This window comes from Euwallacea fornicatus, chromosome 19 (assembly GCF_040115645.1).
Source record: "Euwallacea fornicatus isolate EFF26 chromosome 19, ASM4011564v1, whole genome shotgun sequence".
Classification (NCBI taxonomy): domain Eukaryota; kingdom Metazoa; phylum Arthropoda; class Insecta; order Coleoptera; family Curculionidae; genus Euwallacea; species Euwallacea fornicatus.
The window spans coordinates 3,613,905-3,638,711 of NC_089559.1; the positions used below are offsets into that span (position 1 = coordinate 3,613,905).

At 38.9% G+C, this 24,807-nt stretch overlaps 1 protein-coding gene across 3 annotated transcripts; it reads right to left on the reverse strand.

The window, feature by feature from the left end:
* LOC136345314 (T-box transcription factor TBX20-like) lies at positions 1–24,353 on the reverse strand. Of its 3 annotated transcripts, none has more exons than XM_066293481.1 (7): positions 23,901–24,353; positions 20,967–21,126; positions 20,770–20,910; positions 9,802–10,075; positions 9,581–9,754; positions 1,170–1,246; positions 1–941 (listed from the first exon to the last, which is right to left on the reverse strand). In XM_066293481.1, the coding sequence occupies exons 1-7, from the start codon at positions 24,052–24,054 to the stop codon at positions 464–466; spliced, it is 1,458 nt and encodes a 485-aa protein (XP_066149578.1). In that variant the 5' UTR covers positions 24,055–24,353; the 3' UTR covers positions 1–463. The 3 variants fall into 3 exon arrangements, with proteins under 3 accessions (XP_066149578.1, XP_066149580.1, XP_066149579.1); XM_066293483.1 differs by having other exon boundaries at positions 1–929; positions 9,581–9,742; positions 23,901–24,352; XM_066293482.1 differs by having other exon boundaries at positions 9,581–9,742; positions 23,901–24,352.
* Between the last annotated feature and the right edge of the window lie 454 nt (positions 24,354–24,807).

The window sequence follows — 24,807 nt, forward strand, 5'->3', positions numbered from 1 at the left end:
TTAAAAAATAAAGCGAGGTAATATTTACTTTTTATGTCGTACATGTAACATTGCGAAACAAGGTGATATTTACAAGAATAACTGACTATAAAGTCTACTTATCGCCCGCCGATTCTTCATTTCAGCTGAAAACGTCCTAATTACACTAATGAATAAATTAAAACTTAATTATGTACAAAACTCAAAATACCTAAGTACTAATTTTGTGAAAAACCCTGTGAATTAGGTATTAAAAAACGGGTAGAGGAAAATTATTCCTTCCTGGTGAATTTGAACTCAAAAACCTTAAAAAAGATCTCTATGACTTATGACCCTGAAGCTCATCATTTGCACTCGATTTTAGGAAAATAACCGGCAATTACTTAAGTTAAATACGATATATCACAATCACATTTGCTTATGTACTAGAGTTTACGCATCAGGAATAGTGTCCTTATAACCAAAATTAGTCTATATCTTGAATTTACACCCCTGAAGAAGGGCTGCCAGGGCTACCTGCCTCCTCCCTGAGATTTGAATCCGGGCTAGCCCTCATGGGGGCTGCATACGGGCTAAACCGATGCTGCGCCAAAGGCCTAGCTAAAGGTGCCATGGGACTTTGCAATTGCGAAGTGCTAGCTGCAGCTACCGCCAGTTGGTGTTGGTGCTGGGCGGCCAATAAAGAGGGTCCCAGTCCCGCCCATTGGTTCCACAATACCACAGGGTTTACTGTGGGACTCTGCGACGCCCCCGCTCCATATAAGCCGCCCATAAGAGGAGCGTAAGGGCCGGCGGCTGCAGCAGCCGCCCTCAGAAACAATTGAGACCTAGCCGCCAGAATTGCCTTTTCTTCTAGGGAAAGATTGTTATTGTGGGTGTCCAAGTCCACAAAGGGCCGCAGAGGAGAGCGAAAGTAGTGCTGCTCCGCAAGCATGGATTCCATGGTCTCTCTGCAAGGGAAACTGAGCAAAATTACCTAGAGTTGTTTATTTGGTTTGATGCAGAAGGGCTTATCGTCGAGAGCGATCTGGTCGATTACCATAAATCGAACGAGGTGAAATGGGGGGCCATTAAAATTCATTTAGGCCGTTATTGTGGTGGCCGGGCACAAAGGAACGAATTAAGATCGCCCGTCAAAATCCATCTCGACGATTTACCATATACAAAAGGAATTTCATCCAGATGCATACCTCTCGAATTCCGTCAGCCGAGATGAATCTCTGAAACCTTTGGCAAATGGGTTGCTGTCAATCTTCAGTTTCGTTATCTGAAACAAAATTATAAAGTCAAATAACCTAATTTATAAACGCGTCCTAAGCGCTCACAGATGAAGGAATGTTGATTCAGTAATTAATTTGCCCAAGCAATTTAACTCTAAAAACCACAAAATGTTGCCAACATGGCGAATGCGCCTTAGTCGCCAAGAGCAAAGCTTGTATCCTTTCTTCGCCATTTGACGAAGAAGGCCCACTTGTTTGGCAAATTTCCAATTTTGATCGCCACCCATCGGGTACAGTGTCATTGACGAGCTGCAAAATGTATTGTTATCCGATGCAGGGTAATCAGTGTCGACCACCCATTATCGCCGGCATCGTTTTCGAAATAGAAAATAGTCGGGCGCGAACGAGGTGTTGACGAAATGATGAGTTCCCGAGGAGTATTTTCGGGTGACTAATGGTGTATCGGCATCTAAACATAGACGACTAACTGCTTTTGTTTGATGACGGCCGAAAAATTATTAAAACGTCTATGCGCGGAGGTATATAATTAGGATTTCCGCGGGATCGCACATGGTGAAGAAAAAGGAAAACCCCTTGCTGAGGAAAAAATTCGAGATTGAATTTGTTGCGCTACTGATTTCATACTGAAAGGATGGTAACGCCATCTCTGAATTAACTGTGAATATTCAAAAAATCCAATACTGCTGATCAACAATCGAAGGCGGAGGTACTCCAAATTTTTGCTACCTACATCTTGACCAAGACCAATTTTTTTAAAGAATTTAAGCAAATTTTCAGATAAATTTAACCACAGAACAAACAGTGACAGAGTGATCCCACGCTACTATCAATCAATTGGTGTTTTCCAGAAATCCATGCAGTCGATGCACGTTATGTGGATGACGGTATTTCTCCTCATCTACATCTATTATAAATATCATTATTTAAGTCTACAGCTCTTAAATTCCATTAGTACATACTGATGACGCATGGAAATCATTCTGAAGTTCGATCTGGATACACATACACAGAGACAGCCACAGATTACCACTGGAAACAGCCCAGGTATATAGTCCAGGTCCGTAATATTTCAGGACCTTTACCACTACTGAAGACACAGGAACTTACCCGCCTTTTCCCTTCTAATATAACATTATATTTCCCCACTTAACAAATATACTCTTAGTGCCGCGTTCTTCCTTGCTTTCATAGTCGAAGGCCCACTCGAAAGCGATAAAATCAGGGAAAATAAGCCTGTAGTAGTAAAAGTAAGGTGAATGCCATGCATCACCAGGTGAGACTGGGCATGGGCACCCGGTGAGCCATCTCTTGTGGCATTCCAATCGGCTGCTGTCACTCCCCGTGAACGGATAATTGGCCCACCCCGGGTGATCCTCAGCGTGAACTCGTCGTGTTTGTTTAACAGCCCCTTTCTGGGATTGTTAGGAAGATCCCAGAGGCGGAGCATACCATTATCTGCATTAACAGAGGGGCAGATTCATGTTTTATCTGCTTGGATAGGTCCTCCCTGAGGACCGTCCTCTTTGCGATCGGTTCCGGATGGAGAATTTTTTTTTTTACTTCCTAGGGAATAGATGGAAAATTCTCAGTATGCGTTTAATCACACCCTAAGTGATCCAGCGATTTACGAAACGGAAGAGTTAAACGCGCAAAATCTTATGACCACCAAAAATAACAAATCCAAGCTAGAAGACCAAAGAGAAGGTGAATTTATTTCAGTCCGCCTCTGTTTTGGAGCGGTGAAGTTAGATTGAGCAGTGAACTCTAATTGAAAGTATTCGTATTTGTTGATAAGCAGGTATTGCCCGCAATTCCAGATAGAAGAAAATATTTTTAGCTGAAATTTATTGTTGAAATATTTGTTGGTTCTCGAAGGTAGTAGGTATCGGTAAATTTAGAGCCACTCCGCCTCTGGCTGTTGCGCAGGTAAATTAAAATTCTTAATCTTCTTATATTTACGTCGATGTAACTCTCGTGTAACTAGTGTCGTCTATAAATTCACCGTCGATTTTTTTATTTTTCGGTTGATGCGATTTTTGAAAAATATATCCGACTGTGTACCTACGCAAGATGGATCTAACGACGTAGCGATCTAGCAGTGTGGAGAAAAAACAGAAATATCTCCAGTTTACAATTCATCACTCAAGTCTAAAATATTTCCCGGTAGAGTTATTTCAAACAATGGAGACAGGAGTTGGCCGGCATGTTCACCAGATCTATCCTCATTAGGTTATTATTTATGAGGAAATGGAAGACCTCATTGAACTGACCGTGACATGTGATACATCATTGTAATCACGAAGAAAAGCTTAATGCAAAAATGCGAAAATCTAATATGGCGCCCATAATCGAAAAATACATACTTAAAAGGAATAGTGTACAGCTTTCTCCAATACGGGACTTTTAATTATATTCTTTGTTTGACTGAAACAATATGTAAACCATGATAATATTGGACGATCCAAGATTTAATTACGATAAAACTTTATTTAAAAAATTATTAATTTCCTCCTATTGGCCAGAAGCAGATGTCTTATTAGTGGGTCATTTGTAACATGGTTGTGCGGTCTCAAAAACGGGTTTGTTATAAGGTTCGATTAACGAAAAAATAAGCAATAGAACACCAATAAATCAAGCCAATTAGAATAATCAAGTAAAACGAATCTGGCGACTCCTTCCAATCCGAGCACTCTGGTAGATGCTATCGCTCTTACTTTCGACAGTCGAAGGCAATAACAACCGGTAAAGATTGGGTATTGTTGGACGATATTGGGTAATATTACCTCACACGTAACTTATGAGTGTTGGCCGATTTTCTCTCGGGGTCAGTTGAACTTCAAACCTCACTAATTGCCACGCATTCCCCCTTAAATCAGATACTCTCAGCTGTTGTTAAGTTCGCACCGTAAAAAGGGCACCTACTCTATACTTAGAGAGCGAAATACCGGTAATTTATAGCGTGACATCGATAATTACAGGCAAGGAACTAACGTAATGACAAATGGCTTTAAACCAATCTCCTCGGTTTTGATCAAACTGCACATACTTCATTCCCTTTCCCTTTAACTTACCGAATTCTCCCTTGATCGCTCACGTTTATCTGAACTGCAACCATAAATCTTGGACTGGAATTGTGTTTTAGAGTTAATACTTCTGCGATGGATATCGTTAAATTTAGCCTTTAAAATGGCCCAAAAAGAGGATGAGAAAATGACAAAGTCGGCATATAAATTCTCAAACACATGTTCCACTTCAGTCGGAACCTGCAGACGCGACAATATTTATACTTCGCCAGATTAAGTTTGTCACAAACAAGACACCGTGCACCAAATAACTATCACTCAATTAGAGCCCGGTGGCTTCTTGGACGCAGGCCAACCTTGCTACTTTACGTGATTTTGAACTCCTTTTATTTTCCTTTTATTCGAAAAAGTATGACTTCACTTTTGTGCAGAAAGAAACGGAAAGATATTAAAAAGACGTTGCCGAGGTTCATTATTCTTCGCCTTCACTCGAATACACTGCACCGCAAAATTAACGCATCTCCTCAATTTTTACGCATTTTCGTTTTTATGATTTCAGAGTGAATACAAGGTGGTCCTCCGGGAGGTCCCTCGATCGAGTGCGGGACAACCATAATTTGGAAAAAATCTGAAAATGGGGGGATATACTTAAGATTTTGGGGGACACGCGTTAAAAATATTTTTAACATGGCGGCACTTCCCGTTATGCCGAAAGTAGATGTCGACTCGATTGTTTTAAATGGAACACCCTATATTTTATTGCATTTTTGGACTTCACGATGAATTCTGAACACCTTTTATATGAAACGTTTTACGCTTATTCTTAACCGTTTTGGAGATATTTCCACTTAAAGATGAAATTTGACAGTTCCAGTCATTGATTCATTTGGTGATGTTATGAGAATGGAAAGGTAAGTCGCAGCAATTTTTTGAGTAATTGCTAATAAATCAGAACTTTAGCCGCGTGTCCAGTAAAACTCGCAAAATAACGTACAGGGTGGTCATAAATAATTCTTAAAGTTGACAATCACGAATCATTAAAAACTTGTTTTTTTTTTTTTTAATAGAAACTCCATTTCTCTTAACGCCATCGTGTTAATCTAGGAAAATAACTGTCACTTTGTTTTTTGATATCTATATCTAAAATCAACCGTTCCGATTAAAAAAAAAACTTACTTAATACTATAATACTTTGGCAGATTTCATACTATTGGGTTGTTCGATAATTAATGTCGTTTCATTCTCATAGATGGTTTAATTTATACATATCGGGTAATAATGATCTCGTCGCTTACATTATTATATGCCATTTTAAAGGTTATGTTTTAGACTTTTTTCGATCGAAAATTGAACGTGATCAGTAAACAAGAAATTGTTTAAAATTTAAGTTGAAGATGGACAATCAAAGTGAGCCTTATCGACACATTTTATTATTTCACTTTCGAAAGGGCAAAAATGCAGCACAAGCTCAGAAGAAATTGTGTGAAGTTTATGGTGAGAACTGCCATACTGAACGCCAGTGCCAGCGTTGGTTTTCACGCTTGCGTTCCGGAAATTTTAATGTCCAAGATGCACCACACACTGGACGCCCAATCACCATTGATAACGATGAAATAAAGGCCTTAATCGAAGCTAATCGGCGTAAGACAACTCGAGAGATGGCAGAAAAGTTGAACATATCGAATTCAACCGTTTCTCTGCATTTAAAAAAACTTGGGTACGTTAACAAATTGGATGTTTGGGTTCCTCACGAATTGAAGGAAATTCTCCTCACCCAATGCGTTAACATATGCGATTCTTTCCTGAATCGTAACCAAAACGACCCACTTCTAAAAAGAGTCATAACGGGTGATGAAAAATGGATTGTCTACGATAACGTAGTCCGAAAACGATCATGGACCAAACAAGATAAACCTGCGCAATCGACGCCCAAAGCCAACATTCATCAAAAGAAGATTTTGCTATCTGTGTGGTGGGACTACAAGGGTATTTTCTATTTTGAACTGCTTCCGAGAAACCAAACTATTGATTCGAATGTTTACTGTCGTCAACTATCGAAATTGAACGAAGACATAAAAAAAAAACGTCCTGAACTCGCTAACCGCAAAGGGGTCCTGTTCCATCATGATAACGCTAGACCCCATACGTCTTTAATAACACATCAAAAATTACTAGAACTAAATTGGGAACTGATACCTCATCCACCATATAGTCCTGACTTGGCGCCATCAGATTATTATTTGCTTCGTTCTCTTCAAAATCATTTGAATGGTAAAAATGTCGATTCTGATCGAGCCGTTAAAAATGAATTAAATCATTTTTTTACTTTTAAAAATCAAGGCATTTTCGAACGCGGAATTTTCCGATTTGCCGAAAGATGGCGAAAGGTCATCCACCAAGATGGCCACTACATCATTGATTAATATTTATTATTAATATACGTATATACACTTTGAAAAAACATAAAAATTAATTATCGAACAACCCAATATAAGTGGCATAGACCACGGAAAACCAATAGTCAACGATAAAGTTTCTATGGAAACGTTTACCAACTTTTGACAGTTTGTTAATTAAATTATTAATTACGGCAAGACTAAATTTATCATACAAACATGAAAGATCGGAACGGTTGATTTCAGATATAGATATCAAAAAACAAAGTGACAGTTATTTTCCTAGATTAACACGATGGCGTTAAGAGAAATGGAGTTTCTATTAAAAAAAAAACAAGTTTTTAATGATTCGTGATTGTCAACTTTAAGAATTATTTATGACCACCCTGTACGTTATTTTGCGAGTTTTACTGAACACGCGGCTAAAGTTCTGATTTATTAGCAATTACTCAAAAAATTGCTGCGACTTAACTTTCCATTCTCATAACATCACCAAATGAATCAATGACTGGAACTGTCAAATTTCATCTTTAAGTGGAAATATCTCCAAAACGGTTAAGAATAAGCGTAAAACGTTTCATATAAAAGGTGATCAGAATTCATCGTGAAGTCCAAAAATGCAATAAAATATAGGGTGTTCCATTTAAAACAATCGAGTCTACATCTACCTCTGGCATAACGGGAAGTGCCGCCATCTTAAAAACATTTTTAACGCGTGTCCCCCAAAATCTTAAGTATATCCCCCCATTTTCAGATTTTTTCCAAATTATGGTTGTCCCGCACTCGATCGACGGACCTCCCGGAGGACCACACTGTATTTTACGCTTACTAAAGTAGTACGACGATGATTTTCAGTAGATCTAACTTGACGGAATCAATAAGGGAGTATAGTTGAATGAATACAGGGCGTACAAAAAAATACATAATTTTTATTCCTTAATTTGTACAAACAAATGAATACTTAATAGCATGTATTGCCCCCTTCTTCCTCTAATTACTGCCTCACACCTCCTTGGCATACTTGAAATTAAGTTTCTAGTGTCATCTTGATTGATGTGATTCCACATTTCTGTGATCTTCAATGACAGCTCATTTAAGTTCTTAGGGGGAACCCGTAAGGTTCCAACTTGTCCTTCCGTGTCGTCCCATAAATGTTCGACGGGGTTCAGATCAGGGCTTCTTACTGGCCAAGGCAACGTTTGAATTTTCACGTCTTCGAGGTAACTTTGTACTACTGGTGCCACATGTGGACGTACATTATCGTTCATCAATAAAAAATCCTCACCGATAAATGGGGTATATGGCACTACACAGGATTCTAAAATCTCTGTTATGTATCAACGGGCTGTCAAAGCACCGTTCTGAAGCACAACTAACATCGTGCGACCTTCCAAACTGATACCTCTCCATATCATAACAGATCTACTTCCATAGTCCACAATTTCGACAATGTTACACTGAGCGTATCACTTTCTAGGACGTTGATACACTTCCCTTCGACGATCATCACTAAAAAGACAAACTCGAGACTCATCCATAAAGAATACGTTGCCTCATTGACGATCTCCTCAATCTTGATGTTCTCGAGCAAATTGATTACACTACCTTCGATGTTGTACAGTTAATAGGGGACCGCTTGCAACCCTATAGGGAATAATATTGTTTTCTGCCAACCTTGTTCTCACTGTATCTGGACTGATACGAAAGTCATATCGACGAAAAAACTCTTGTTGCAGCACAGTGCTTGTAATGAATTGGTTTTGGTTATTTGTTGACAACCTTTGTCGTCCTTGTCCAGGTCTTTTTCTGTTCGTACCAGTCTCCCGAAACCCTGCGAGTGTTCTGGACACCGTAGAATGTGCTACTCCCAATCGTAGTATGATTTGAACTTATGGCAAACCTACTTCCGCAAATGCTACAACAGCTGCACATTCTTCGACCGAAAGATTTCTTCTTTCACGTATATTTAAGGCCATTTTTTCAGGAACAAAATTTTACATGCGTCAATTTTGCGATGCAGTATATATCTCAAAAACCTTAAAATCCTTCATCCAAGTCTGAAGTATTTGCCAGCGTAGTCATTTTAAACAATGGGGACGTACGTTGGCCAGTACATTCTCCAGATCTACCCCCATTAGATTATTTGAAGGGAGCTGTGAAAGACCTCACTGAACTTACCTTAACATGTGGAAAATCGTCGGAGTCAGTCAAAAGGTTCAATTAAAAAATTTGAAAATTCAAGATAGGGGTAATAAGAAAAGCGAAAATTAATGATGGTGGTCGAAAGTCGAAACGTCGATTTTGAAAGATGATATTACCACGTTGCATCGATAAAGATGAATTATTTTAAATTACCTTGGGAAATCGCTGAGAAAGAAATGAAAACTTTTTTCGTAAATTTTAATTTTCTCGAATACTCGTGAAGGTCATCGGGATTCTTAAAATCCTGACTTGAATCCTGCTTTTAAAAGAACTTTTTTTCTTTTGTGGTATGTACCCTAGAGGGTGTGTTGCAGGACTGATGCTGCTGCTCGAGTTATGGATTCTTTCTCGTTTTCCCGATGTAATTTACCTTGCATTCTTCCAGATCCAAAGCAAACATAAATAATAGTTTTTAAATGAGACAGGACGTTTCACACGAAGCGCGTGTGTGGCATGACACATGATTCGACGAGTGACGAATTGCCCCGGGACAGGGAGAAAGAGACAAACATGACACATTTCACAACATCAATGTGTTAGGAAGCCACTAACGAGCTCGCCGGTAATGTCAAACATCCCCCTTAATGTTATTTATGTTCCGGCCTTATTTATCTCTACCTTCAGACTTCCTTAAGTGCACAAAACTCTAAGTGCTTACAGGTCATTTTCGGGAAATAATATTCCAAAGATAAAATTTCCAGCAACTTCTTTAATCAATTCTCAAAGTATAATAACTTACCAGTTGATTTTGGTAGGCGGTCACTGCAGTGAAAATGGTCTCTGGGAATATAAAAGTCTTGTACTCTTCATTCTCCAGATCAGTAACGCTGCCCGATCCCCCTTCAGGTCTCTTGACCAAATGGATGCGCGGTTGATACTTGTGCATGGAGTTCAGTACCAACTGAAACAAGTTCTACTAAGTTGCTACATTTTGCTACTTTGCCAGTCAAAAATCTTTACATGTCCGTGCTTATCCATCTCGTTGTTGGTCAGCTTGACCTTCTCGAAGGAGACCACCTGCTTGCGCAGCTGCTCCCCCGTGTACGGGGAGTCTGGATGGGGACAGATTCGGCAAGGAGCAGGGGGGTCGGCCTTGCCCGCCACTAACCATGAGGAGCGGTGATAGGCATATCGATACCTTTTGTTATCGACAGGAACGACGTCGAGCAGTACTGCGTACCTTTGGTCTGGTTTGATGCCCGTGAAGGACACTCGTACCGTGGGAAACATGCGTCTGGAACAATAAGATAGTTTTAAAGATGTGAGAAAGTGAGAAAAGAATGGGAAATCCCGACCGAAAGAGACTAAGGTGAAAGAAAAACTTGGCATTAGGAGAAACTGATAGGGGCTGAGGTGAGTCCACATTCTAGATCAGAATGCTAGAACTGAGGAAGGAAGATAGGAACACGGAGACCTAACCTTACTGGAGTGACCTGAAACCACCAGATTGAATTGATTTATAAACTTTGCAGCATTTCAGTTTACATTTTGACCAGAGTAATAAGATCTTACTAGAGTAATCTGAATTGCTATGTATAATGGGCAACCTGAATCTATCTGAATACATTCATTCTCTGTCGGACTCGAATAACCAACACAGACCTGAATGGACAACACGGTTTTGAGTAACGCAATTTAAATTGCGTAATATGAATTGGCCTGAGTAACCCTGAGCGTAACCGGATCTTAATTGAGTAACCTGAAACGACGAACCGAATTGATTTATAAACTGCGGTGTAATTTCAGGTAACATTTTTATTCTTTTAGGAAGGAGGGAGGTTTGAGTTGTTGGTGAGCTCCACATGGCGTCCCAAGGAGCCGGCCCTGTACAATTTAGCGCAGTTTACGATTTTTGCAATAGGCTGCACGTAGCTGGGCCCTCTCTTTCTATCAAGATCCCCACAAGATACCGAAACGAATTAGCGACAAAATTATAGGCTTTTCGGTGCCGCTATCTCCGTATATCGGAGCGGCCGCCGGCCTCGGGTCCAATCGATTACAGAACTCGAATATCCAGATGGTCGGCTCATAATTCAAATTGTTGCAATTCGCGGTTTTATAATTTTAGAGCAGAACTATTAACGTTAATGTTGTTATACCTAATAAATAGGCGCCCGATCGGAACGGTCGATACCTCTGAAATTTACGGCGGTTAAGATCCGGATCGACCCGAAAAGCCCTTATGCTTCATCATGGAAAGAAATCGTAGATTCGAAAGAGGAATTACAGGGAGGCAGGAGGAGGTCGTATGTTTTAATTAAACGTAGAGATGTACTGGCAGCGGACCGAGTGACAGTGCAAACGGGCCGTAATGGTTGCACTTCAACTATTACGGAACGCATCCATTACGGCCGCTCTCCCGTATCGTAATTATAGCACAGTCCCGGTGCCAGTTCGTCAAAATCGCAGCTTATTAACGCTTCCCTTTCGAGGAAAGAAAGAGTTAAGAGCTTTCGGCTTAATTGACTTTTATTATGCCGTCCTGCTCCACCGAGGGGCGCGAGGGGAAATCCATTAGTTACAACTCCACGGCAGTTTAAATCGAAGTTAGACGCATCCACCACGAGCACATATGCATCTTTCCTCAAGTAGATTATTTCCATTTCTTTTCCGTCACTCTTTTGCCATTAAATATGGAAATTCCCTAATCTTGTTTCGTGCCTTCCCGGGCTGATGATTTCATAAATGAAGTAGCACGTCGCAGGGAAAAGACTCTCAGACGGCTTGACACTAACTTGACTGGTAACCGACGAGTGCCTGAGCCTGTAAATTAGAAAACGCGAAAATGGAGTCTTAATGGGATAATTCCTCAATTTCCATTAAGCTAATGAATGCTAACGCAATTGAGTTTTCCTTAGTGTTTAATGTGCCAGAAAAAGGGGCTGCTTCAGTAGTGACCAAAGGCGCAGGTGTGGTTAATCAATTTTGACTCGAAAAGGCGCATTTTCAGCTTTTTAGCTCTAACGACCGAGATGACTATCTAGATAAGTAGCCGGCAGGGGCATTTCATCATTTTTTTAACGTTTACTTCCAAACAACTATGAAATATAAGACGTCAAATGGAAAAATAACCCTTTCGAATTATCTCGGTGTACGCTACGGGGCGCCCTTTCAGGACTTCAGATTTTTATCTCGCCTGTTTAAATATGCGCGGCCAAGACGATAAATGAGCATATGAAACACAATACTCCCGTATAAAATTCAACACTGCATGACAAAAAGGGAACACACTTTTTGAGTTAAAAATCGAGATTAAAAACTAATTACTCACCACAACAGGGGCAAATACCTACAATGATGATTAAGTCTATCAGTATCCACGTTTAGGAAACTTTTGCGAACAAAAAATCAGATAACGTGGATTTATTAAATTTTTCCATTTATCCATATGTATCCATAATCCAAGTCCGACTATTTTTTCGGCACCACTTAAGTAACAGTAATAAAAATGAACTCTCAAAATGCTGTTCAAGATGGATCCCATTTTCACAAACACATAAATGCGTTCTTTGCCGAAAGTGAAAGTCTACTCAATTCGATAATTGAATGGACTTTTTTTCTCAAAGGGGCATTCATAAATCTTCCTCGGTTTCAACGAGTATCGAATATGCAATTTTTTTGAAGTCCCCCAGAGAAAAAAGTCACATTTATTTAAATCTGGTGAACGCGGGGGCCAGTGTTGAGGGCAGTTATTTTCAAAACGTATTTGTCCACCGATTTAGGTGTTGGTTTAAAAGTTTCTGAACATTCATAAAGAAATGCAGAGGCGTAGTTTCTTTAGGCGAAGAGAACCTGTTTCCCGACCTCTCCGTTCATGTCCGTTCATCATTGACAAATATTTGGCGATTTGAAACATTTCGAACTTTAAAAATTTCCCAAAATTCAAAATATCTTCGTAATTTTTTTTTTTTGAAGGTGAGGGCGGCAATCGGTCACATATATGGACTATTGGCATACACTATGTTTTTCTAATTTTTGTTACCCCATTTCCGGGAACGCAAGTTGAAACGTGTAGAATTTATTATTTATCTTACATATAATTTTTTTTGGCTGAAAAAGCTTATCGTGCTTTTATTCTTGAAAATAGAGGATAAAAAGTAAATTCTAATCGAGTTGCGGCGCAACTCTCAACATCTTTTCTTGCACAATTTTTTTATTCTTGTAAAAAATAAGCTGAAGCAGGCAATAGCCGACCCCATATTTAGCCTCGATGGTTATAAATCATCCTCCAATGTTGGAAATCTAAACATAGCACAACTGCATGAGTATAAACGCCATTTTATACTGTCAAAAACACGTAACACGAGTAGGCGTAAAATATGAACATTTTCGCCGATTATAAATTGAGCTTATGCCTTCGGGCACTGATTTGTTAATGCATTTGGTAACAAAAACACCACATGTGAGGTAAATATTGTATGGACGTTTAACCAAAGTGCGCTAGATTACATTAACCGTGACACATGTTAATTTTCCGGCTCATTTAAGATGAAAAACGCTCACAAATAAATAACTAATAAAAAAATATTATTTTCTTCCTGGAAATATTAAATCGGCCATGTCATTTAAGTAAGGGGTTAGAAACCCCATTTTTAACGGCCATCGGAAGTACAAATTCCAGTCCGCTGATTGTCTCATCTGGACACGAAGAAATCCGTTAATTCACCGTGGCCTGACTCATGTGGAAAATTGATGACTGTGTAAAATGAGAAAGCAGAGATTGAAACAATAATTAAGATTGCAGCCATCCGTTAAGGCCGGCTTAACAATAAATTAGTACTTTCAACGCAATCAGCCACCTTTAAATTGAATTTATCGGAAGGCACAGTCACTCACTAATGGAAATATCAGCCCATTATTGCTTTTGCGTCATTAATTGATTGATTATCGTAGATTTCACCATGGAATCGATGCTAAAACGTAAAAAAATGCTCGAAATGGTTGAAAAGCACGTTTGCATTAGGATTAGTTAGTGGCGCGTTCCGACAGATGGCGCCGTTGCACCGGAGTTTTAATGGATATCTGGCTGACATTTACATACGTTATTTTATCAAGAAAATGCGGAAATTCCCAGGAGTTTAGGTTGATTGTAGGTCATGTTCAGACCTGGATAAAATCGGTGAAAACATTATTTGTCGACCATAGATCTTTTCGATCCTTTTCGATCGATCGATATCTTTTCTTATGTGGAATGGTGGAGGAAAAGAGTTTTTTTAATGAAAATTCCATTTTCTCAGATTTAAATTGACGAAATTTAATAGAACGCTGACGTTAAAGGTACATTTTATTGAACAATTTTATAAAGTAACAGTTAATTGCTCTCAAAATACGTTGCTCAAATTCTTTATTATTTTATTCGAAAAACTGAATAGTACCAAATGTGCTCAGTATGAAAAAGTAGGTTTTCAAAGTGTCAAATATCAGAAAAAACTCATTTCCCATTTTTTGGACCTCCAACTGATCGGCAGGCATAAGATGCTCAAGATTCCAAATCTTGTACAGGTCAAATTCATTCAAAACAAAATCGTGATTTTATAGCAAACGAAGCAATTTTTGTCCTCGTAACCGATGGCCTCCTAGTAGAAACAGGTGGCGGATTGAAGCACCCACCCTCCCAATAATGAATCAAAACAGTCATTAATAACACTGACACTGTCAAGTTGGAACATCCGAGCCTTGAATCCCGTTTTTACGGTGAGAAATGTCTCATTTACACACAGCAATTCGCCTTCCTTTAGGCTTATCACCCTCTCTGTTGGTATCCCGGAACTGAAGTACCGGATTATGATGAAGGTGTATGGGTGGTCCTGTTTCGATGCGAATTTCCATTCTATTGAAGATTATATTAAGGAATTTCCATGGGAGCGAGTTTTCAAGAAAGATTCAAGAATTTAGCCTCTGATGCTCACTGCATGAATCAACATGCTGTAAAAAGGAGTTATAGGTATACAGTTTCATCTTGTTCTGTACAATGCTAGGAATGCGCATCAAACATACCTGCACCAGCTGTGCTGCGACCTATTACATACGTTTCAGTTCTTTTGCAATAAATCAAACAATTATCTCGAGATGAACATGACCGATAGGGCAATTCGACAGCCTTTGCAGAGCTAACACCTTAAAGGCGAGATGAGGGCAGGGCAGGATTAAGCTCACTCCGCAGGAGACGTCCAACAAATTTGAACTTGGAAAGCTCTACTGACGCTCGGAGTAATTACGGTTAATATGAGCGCAACTCGAAATAGTTCAAAGCTGGCAATCGAATTAGTACAAACAGGCATCGAATGCACAATTAGTCGTCCACTGGCGTGTCGAAGTGCTTAAATTAATCAGACAACGGTTCTCTGGAACTCGTGGATCGAATCATGACTCCACTCCTTTGCCAAATGAAACTGCGAGCTAATAAAGGAGGGGCGCGATATAAATAACCCCGATAAAAATGGCTCTAAGTGCGGAATTTGCGATCTCGTTTAATGACAGGAATTAAATTAGCAGGAATGGAGGAGCTTGAACAAAATAGGCGCATATATTCGAAATGATAAATCATACTGGCAGGAAAAATTGAATGGATTTACGGCCGCGACAACTGGTGTGTTGGTAGCTTCAGAAGACACCAAACAACTCTATTAATTAAACCCGAAGAAGTATGCTTCGAGACGGCTGGGGAGCTTTTAATCTTAATGCATCACGCCATGCTTAAGGAAGCTCTGCTTCCCCACCTTAAAGCCCATCGATTTTCCCATCACGGAGGATCACAATAAAAGAAAATGCCTCAGGACATGAAACTTGTCAGGCAATGTGACAAACCCCTGTTTGCATAATGTAGCACACGCCCGTTACTAAATTACCCGCTTCTTTCCGTCTGTCGATTATCGAATACTTTAGGGGAATTGGACGAGACCACCCTGTAGATGCCAGGAATCCGATAGGGTCGAACAAATGGAAGCTGGTCGTTTAATCAAGATCGTCGCAGATTAAAAACGAATATAACCAGTTTATCGTTTTTGTGTACGGGGTATGCTAAATAATATGAGCCCTTGAGCCACGGATGACGAATGGGGGGCATTATCTTGAGCGATGGCAGCGTTTCAGTCAATGTCGTGACGTGGCTCCTGTCGTGTTTTAAATGTCGTTGCCTGGTGGACGCCCCGCGATGCCCATTTATCTTCAAATAAATTCCACGAAGAAGTAGTGTTACAGTTTCGGTTATAACACTCGAATTGTGCAATGCAGAGGGCTCCAAAAACGCAAAACAACCGAAACGACCTATGAATAGAGCTCCAGTCTCGTACAAGTCAAGACCGAGACCAAGACCTCAACTGAGAACCAATCACTTCCAGACCGAGACCAACGCTAAAACCGGGACTTTCATTTGTGCTTCGAAACCGAGTCGTTTTTTAGCATTGTGATGTAAAAATGATTTCCTTTGACGATGAGACGAACCTCGGTCTCGATCTCACGATCGAGCCCATCAGCAAAGATCTAGAATCGCTTGGATGAGACCAGAACCTCAGTTCTTCGGTACGGATACGCAACGCCGCCACTGAGCTCGGTCAACTCGTACGAGGACAAGACCAAGATGGAAATCAGTACGTTAATATCTACTTCGAGACCGAATGCATGAACAGAGAATGTTCTTCTTTGAGATCACGAGCTCAATTCTTGGTTCTTCATATACCAGAGAGAAACTGAGCTGAATCGACTTGTACGAAACCAGGACTCTAGTGTTAACACGATAACAAAATGTTACCTTACCCTGTACATTGGATACGTATGAAGTTATCGAAAGTCCCCAAAATGAAGTTTTCTGTGCTATGTGTTGGATTATTTTGATGAAGTTATCGTTCGAACGAAGATAATGAAGCTTTAAGGTGCCTCGTTCCCTTCACGGTGAGCCTGAATTCAATTGGGCGAGGTTCGGCTATTTTTCAAAACATTTATGAGAATTAAAAGAACAACGTTAATATGTATAGATAGTATCTATAAGTTTTAGAGTGAAACACTAATTTTCAGAGATTCTATCATATCCCCTATGACGTCAAGATTTTTGGGCCTTCAGTGTAGCCATGAATTGAGTGATGTTAGCTAGTCCACTTTAACAATTTTTCTGCGTTTCTCTTGGCAGGCATTAAGTGTGATAAATTATTGAAAAAGTTCATTGGCGTGCCTGAAGAAAATAAATCCTAAAGTATGTTACAAACTCCTAAAAATTGTAGCGAACGAAGACTTTGGTGTCCCCTTCGGTACACCCCTGAGTTTAATAGTATCTGCTGAACAGTTTCAGCAATGAATTTGACATTGTCTAAAAATCAAATGAAAGGAATTCATAAACGTAATTTCTCTCAATAAAATGAATAAGTGAATCGGAAATTATGTTTTTAATTTTCTTTAGGGCTGCAAAGAGCTGTTCTCCGTAGGGTTTATGATATACGCGATATTCGAAAAAGCTGGCACGAAGCTTATAGAGGCGAAAGTAGAGCCAAAAATTGTAAAAAGGGTTTCTATAAATATGGGCTCTACGAAGAATCCTTACCGAGATATCGTCCTCTAAAGGGTCCCATCAACTGGATATTTTTTAAAGTGACTTTCTTTCTGATTAAGATAATCGAATGAAAATTTTAGGTAATAATCATACCATGACGGTGGTAGATGTGCATAAAATAGAGATACAAGGTATCCCAAGGAAAAGTGTCTATCTGTCTTGTATGTATAAGTCTGCCTGTCTTGAATATCTTTTCTGTTTTTTGTTAAAAAAAAGCTAAAACACGTCAACTTTGGTAGGAAGGGGAATATCATTTAATGAAAAAGTTGTTTTCTGAATGTCATCCCTCTACTCTTGAAAACATCTCCTTTGAAATTTTCAAATTGGAACAGGATTTGTGTTATACCTCGCTGGAAATGTAATTTTATTCTTTACATGGTAAAGGTTTTATTTTTTATTTTTGTACGTGGGTTTTGTCAAAATTACACAAAAACCGAATACCTTGACATTAACCATTAATGTTATTGTAATAAATGCTGAAAGTGCATAGTTAGGCTCAAAACGTCTCGAATGTATGAATAACAATCCATTTAAAATAGATAAACACTAATTTTGTTGGAGGAATAATTTATTGATATTTTCCTCTTCGCTTAGTGGTTTTAGTACTTCGTAATAAGACATCATTGTGCAGTTCGTTCAATTTTTAACTCTATTCCAATGGTTTACGCGTTGCAAGAGAGAATCAGGATTGTGAGTTTGTATTACCAAAGCAGTATACCTGCAACAGCGGTAGCTCGTGTCTTCAATTTAAATCAACGTGACACAATGGTATGTCACCCTTATGTATCCAATTTAGTAATGAAATTCAATGAACCTGGTCCCATTCAAAAAAAAAAAAAAAAAAGAAAGACGTTGACCGCCCAATCAGAGGTGATGAAGTCGAAATTGCGGTTCTGGGACATATTCAAATGGATAACAGAACATCTGTACGAAAGCATCCTGAACAATCCAGCGTTTCAAAAATACTGTTCACAGAATTTTCATAACAGCAAAATTCGATCCTTATGACATAAAACTAGCACAGGAATTAATTGAGGATGGTTTCGACCGTCAATTGGAATTCTGCGAATCCTTTAGTAATGTTACATTTAAATAGAAATTTGTTGTATAATACAACATTTTAAAAAAATTATTGTTAATTCATTGTATTTAAATGGTGAAATTAACAGACATAACTGTCGTTAATTTAGTGACGTCAATCCTCATTTATTTAGAGATCCATACTCAACAGCCACCAAAATTGGTCATTTGGGCAGGGATTGTGGATAATTACTTTGTTGGGCCATTTTCTTTCCAGAAAACTTTAAATGGAGAATTTTGTCTACAACTCCTGCAGGACATCATATTTCCAAAGATAACCGAAATACTTCAACAAGATCCCCGCTTCTTAGAACAAGAATTAGTTTTGAGCAAGATGGAGCACCTCCACACTACACTGTTGCTACCGACAATGTCTAGGTAAAAAATTCCCTGCGAGATGAATTGGCCGAAGAGATCCAGTTGAGTGGCCCGCGAGATCCCCTGATCTTAATCCTTTGAATTTTTTCTTATGGGGACGTTTGAAGACCAAAATCTATGATACACAATGTGAGTCTCTCGAGGAGTTACGCGCCTGATTTGTCGAAAAACTACAGGTCAACAACATCAAAAATATTCAAGAATGTGCTACAACGTTTTGAGGGTTAGCTGTACATGTGCATACAAGTCAATAGTGGTAACTTTCAACATTTTTTACAAAATAAATCAAATATCAGCAATAATAATGGTTAAATTCAAGTGATTTGGTTTTGCTTTAATTTTGACAAAACCGACGTACAACAGTAAAAAAAATGAAAATTTGACTATGTAGAAAACAAGAATACTTTTCAAACTAGATATAATACAACCCCATTTCCAATTTGAAAAATTCGATGGGATAGTTTACAGGGGTAGAGGGATGATATTTTGGAAACATTTTTTTTACCAAACGATATCCCCCTTCCGGTCAAAACTGACGTTTTTTACGGTTTTGTTTTTAACAAACAACAAAAAAGATACTCAGCGTGGACTCCTCCCCTTGGGACACTAAGTATATAAAATAGCATAAAGATGGTTACTATGTGAAAATGTTAACAAAATCTTACTGGTCTGAGGTATACATTGTTTAAAAATTATTATTTCTAACAAAATTACGCAGAATTCAAAAAAAAAATAGAGAATTTTTTTTTTCAAAAAAAGGTTAATTTATTGAAAAATAATGTTATTTGCTTGATAAGTCAAAGCAATAAAAAATTATGAAAGTTAAAGACCCTTATACTATGGTTATTTCAATTTTCATTTCATTATCCTATTCAGAAAGAAATATATTTTAAAAGATATCTAAGTGATAAGACCTCCTTGGAGGGCCATGTCTCAGCAACGATGCTCCGTAAGACCGATGTTTATAGGAACTTTGTTTACCATTTTTGGTCCTACTTTCACTTCTTCAGGATTTCTACCAACTTTTCAAACGCTCTGTGTATATTTACTTATACGGGCTGATATTGTCTCTAATATTGGGCTCTATATAGATGTTATTGATTGTTGAATTGAGAGCAGTTTTACCAATTTTCGCATTTTTGCTAGTAGACAAAAGTGCGATTTTCTCTCTGAAACCACATGACCTTCCCAACGTCTACATCCTGGCAATTTGTCAGTATCATAATGATCGAACTTACAACCATCTAAACCCAAATTAACAGCTTAGCATTACCGCTGCCATAATTAGCCATATACACGCGGTAATTAGCGCTAATGATAATTACCACCATACTCCACTCATACTTATACACTCAGTGATTATGGATTCCAAACATTAAGTGCAGATATACATAAATTATTTATGTTAGAGATGAAGATAGAGGCAAATTTATCAGTAGCTAATTTTGAGTGAGTAAAGCGGTAATTATCAACCCTTGAATTTAAATTCAATTTAATAATTAAAAGGTCGTTTCCATGGTGAGAACATTCGCCCCCTTAATGAGGAAATTATCTCACTCTTGTTAATTATTGTCGCTAAAGACTGAAGAAGCTCAGGAAAAAAGCTCATTTTAATGGAAGTTTCAGGCCCTTTTTCTACCTGAAGAAGCCCCTGTTTTACATCCATTAAAACAACTTAATTCGGGTCCATTTAGATGCATCGATTGGGTTTGGTGTCGATATATTCAAATGAGACACCGTAATGTATTAATTTACCGAAAAATAGTTGTTAACATCATCTGGTCGTTAAAGAAACTCGTGGGAGGTCAAGCCATTAACTTGAAGTTATTTAATTGATTTCTCAAGCGTTTATCAATTTCGCGCTTGCAAAATTGCAATTAAAATTCAATTAAACTACACTGTGTTGGTCTGTGGCACTCAAGTCTTACCTTCCAGTTTTGGTGATGATCATCTCAGTTCCCAAATCGTTGAACTTGTCCCATAGTTCTTTGGTCTCTAAGTGGCAAGTCACATGCCTCAGATCCTCACTCGTCCATCTTTCCTGCAGCATAGGATTCTTTACCGGTAACCTGCAAAGTCGGCTTAAGTTACATGAACACTTCCAATATCCCCCAAATAGGGTTACCTAGTCTCCCCTTGAGTGGGGGTGCTGGATTCCGAGGTGGAGGAAACGTCCACGGGGGAGTCTCTCCCGCTTTCCACATCCGTAGCTATGGAAGCGCAGCTTAAACTCCCTGGATCAGGAGGAGAAGGTACAGATGTAGATGAGGAGTCTATGAATTTGTCTGGAAAGTGAAACAGGAAATTATCGAATGTAGTTTTTCGGAAAAATTGTGCCTCGTAGGTACGCCCCTGATTTGGCAGAACTTTTTTTAGAATTTCGCGTTTTTTTGCCAAGAAGCGCGTGTAATAGTATCGGGCATTGTCTTGTTTATATGTTTATTTTATTTTTTCAATTTTCCATTATTTCCATTCCATTTTCGTTCCTTTTTTTTTCTTGTTTTACAGGGCGATTCAGTTTACATTGATTCTACTGGTACCAATCAACAAAAATGACTGTTTTGTGGATTTATTTTCATAATTGCTCTGACATTAGTTGTAATTTACATTGTCATTACACGCATGATCCCCCGGTGTGATAAAGATCTTATTGTGACATTAATGCGCGACCCACAAACTCTGACCAATTTTGTGATATTTAAACGCTCCGTTTCCGCCACTTTTTTCGTAATAACACGAATTTAGTTAATGAGACAAAACGTGGTGGGTAATCGAGCACCCAGTTTAATTGCACCTCCCCCCTTCTTTGATATGCAGGGGGCGATAACATCTTTAGTAATTATCGTAGTACGTTTCCTTCCTTTTCTTTCAATGACAAAAAAAAATGGAATAATGGAGACAAACCGTTGGGCATAAGTACATATCGACGAATAGCAAATCCCTGAAAAAGGATGGTAACAGTGTGAATTGGATCTGGCAGTTTTCAGTTGAAAAAAAAAGCGCAGTGTTGCAATGTTTGAGCGAAATTCCCAAAATCGAGAAATGTTTATAAAAACTTTAACATTATTAATGCTGAAAATTTACTTAGACTTCACGCTGTGGAGAAAAAAAAGCTATTGGACAAAACCACATATCTGTGAACGGCAATTGTTTTTGTTGCGCCTCTGAAGAGAACTGACAACGTTGGATTGGATTTGACAGCTGTCAATTTGAAAAAGTGCAATGTTGCAATGTTTGCGTGAATTCCCTAAAATCAAGAGACACTAATAAAAACCTTATAGTTGTTATTGCTGAAAATAAACTCAGATTTCATGCATCAACAAATCATTTCCTCTCTTCGTTTGGATCGTATAGCTTTCGCACATCCTTTACAAGAGCCAGTAAAGTAAACTTTTAAAACGTAAACTGCGGTTTATATGTTTTATTTGAGATTTTGAATTATATGTTTGTTATTCCTTTCAGTATAACGATCAGTGAGCACCCGGTCAATGTAATTTAAATCATGTCTCGCACAAAGGGGAAATTATCGATGTTTATAGTTTTGGGTTTATGCTTTGAGATGGGGCTGTGATGGCAAGTGGGATGTATTTTGCCTTGGATGTGAAAAAAGTGAAAGTCAAAGTCGTGCGGGATGGGGGGTATAAAATCATCAATTGGTGCTAAAACATCGTTTGCAGGAATTAGACAATAGAAGAGGTGGAATGAAAGAAAAATGACAGTAAATGAGTATATGTCATATATTATTATTGACACATTATGCTTCGCTTTTGTTTCTTGATAATGTCTCAGCGTCGGCTGTCAATTGCGAATGCCCCAGTGTTGACAAACTTAATTAAAATTTCTTACTCGAGCTTTAATAATCAAGAGCGACAACTCTGCATACTGAAGAATTTAAAACGAAATTAATAACAAAGTCCCAAGACTAGACTCTTTCAGTGACAATTATTGTTGTCTTTTTCACCGGCTTCTGTTCGAAATCAGAGGCGTATCGTCCTCAACAACCTTGTGTAGAATGATAGTGGATACTAAAGAGCAAATTTGGGAACATCATGTTTTCCTTTAATGTTATTTAGATACACGGGTTTATTACATTTTGAGAAAATTAGTTGCCGTTGCGAAACTTGACATAATTTTTTTTTAATTACTTTCAAGAGTAGGCAAAGGGAGTAAAGTGGATTTTACCTCGAGAATAGAGTCGTTTTGAAATCTGAGAGGCACGAAAACGATTCAAAAAAAGGATAGGAACATAAATAAACTCTTGAAAGTCCAAAACAAATATATAAGGTGTTCGGTTAAAATGATTCTCGAGCAGCTAACGCGAGAACTACCTTAAACTTAAAAAGCATTTTACCTCAAGAAGAAGCATGTTTTGAGATGAATGAAACATCAAAACAAAGAAAACAAAGACGAAAAAAATTTTTAGGAATCTGTTTATCCTTTCTTCTTTAAAATATAAACAGATATGTATATGAGGGGCCCTATTAACGCGCTTTTCGGGTAGGTAAACTCATTTTGAAATTGCAGTGACTCTAAAATTGATTAAGCAGAATGAACAGACATTTATATAGAATTCTGTCTCATAGCATAAACTTTATAAAAATATACAGGTTATTCTATAAAAAAAAAGTATTGAGTAGTCACAGAAAGAATGAACATAATGTCGCCTTTATAAGATTTCGTATTAAATGATTTATATCTCTAAAACGAGCAGAGCTATTAAGTAAATAGGAAAATCCTTGATCTAGACAATAAAACGTAAACTCCTGAATTAAATATTAATGTCTCATATTAAATATTATTTAATGATTAAAAAGATTTTACTCCAAAAAAGGCTCTATAGAGGGCTACATTTAGGTGGCATGGAACTAAAAAATGGGTAGAGCGAGGCATGGAAAACTGTATGCACAAATCCCCCAATTAAATTTTAAATCGATTAGATCTGTGACTGACTAATCTGAGACATTGAGTGATCACTCGTATTAACAAATGAGAAAGGATTTGAGACATGACTTTGAAGTAACTGGTGACGCCTTTGCGGTAAAGAGCGATCATTACGTACCTACTGGTGATGCACTGTCCGGCGGATCTCTGTCCCGACACCTCGCCCTGGCTCGTCCGTTCCGGGACATGATGGCGGCAATGCTAAAGTCAGTCGCACACGGCCTCATAGTGCAATTGTCGTCCATATCATCACTGATATCACCGCAATTCATGGCACATCACCCGCTATCACCACATGATCGTCTTTTCGGGGCACTCGCGCGAGTTCATCGGCGCCGTTCGAGGTGGGCAAAATCGCGCGCGTTAATAGCAGAAGCCGCTGTTTTGACAGAAGGAATATTTCAGCAGCTGCAGGATCCTGTAGACTTTCAGATTATTGGTCGCTCCCACTTCGTCGAGAAGGCGGGCCGCCGTCGATTGATACTCTTTTGTTTTCGGCGTCGCGGCGGCTTCGCCTCGACAGACCACCACCGACGTCGGTTCGGTCGAGCTGTCAAAAACCATTTTTTTCGGCTGTGCCTTGCCGATGCTGACAACACGTTGGGCTTTCGTTTTTCCCCCTTCGGAAGCACCTGGGCGGTATTTTCTCCTCTTCTTCGGCGAGGAGCGTCGAAGGACGTCGTGTGCGAGCGACGGCCCAGAGGGCGACACCGTCGCCGGTCCCGCCCATCCGGGCCCCGGCATACGGTGGCGGCGATTTGCTGCCGCCGCTCTACCTGTTTTCGAGTTGTTGTTGATTGTTTTTCTTTTGTTCTGGGGATACGATAATTGCGCCCTATGCGGCTTGATACCCTTGATTATGAACTTACCCCGCGAGGAGCGCCACCTATTAACGTGGCGGCGGCAAATGCTCTTTGGTCTACACATCTATTAATAAACATTGTTCTACGATACTTTATATGCTTCAAAAATTACTTAATGAAATTATCAATATAGAAAATAACTAAAAATGACTGACATAAGTA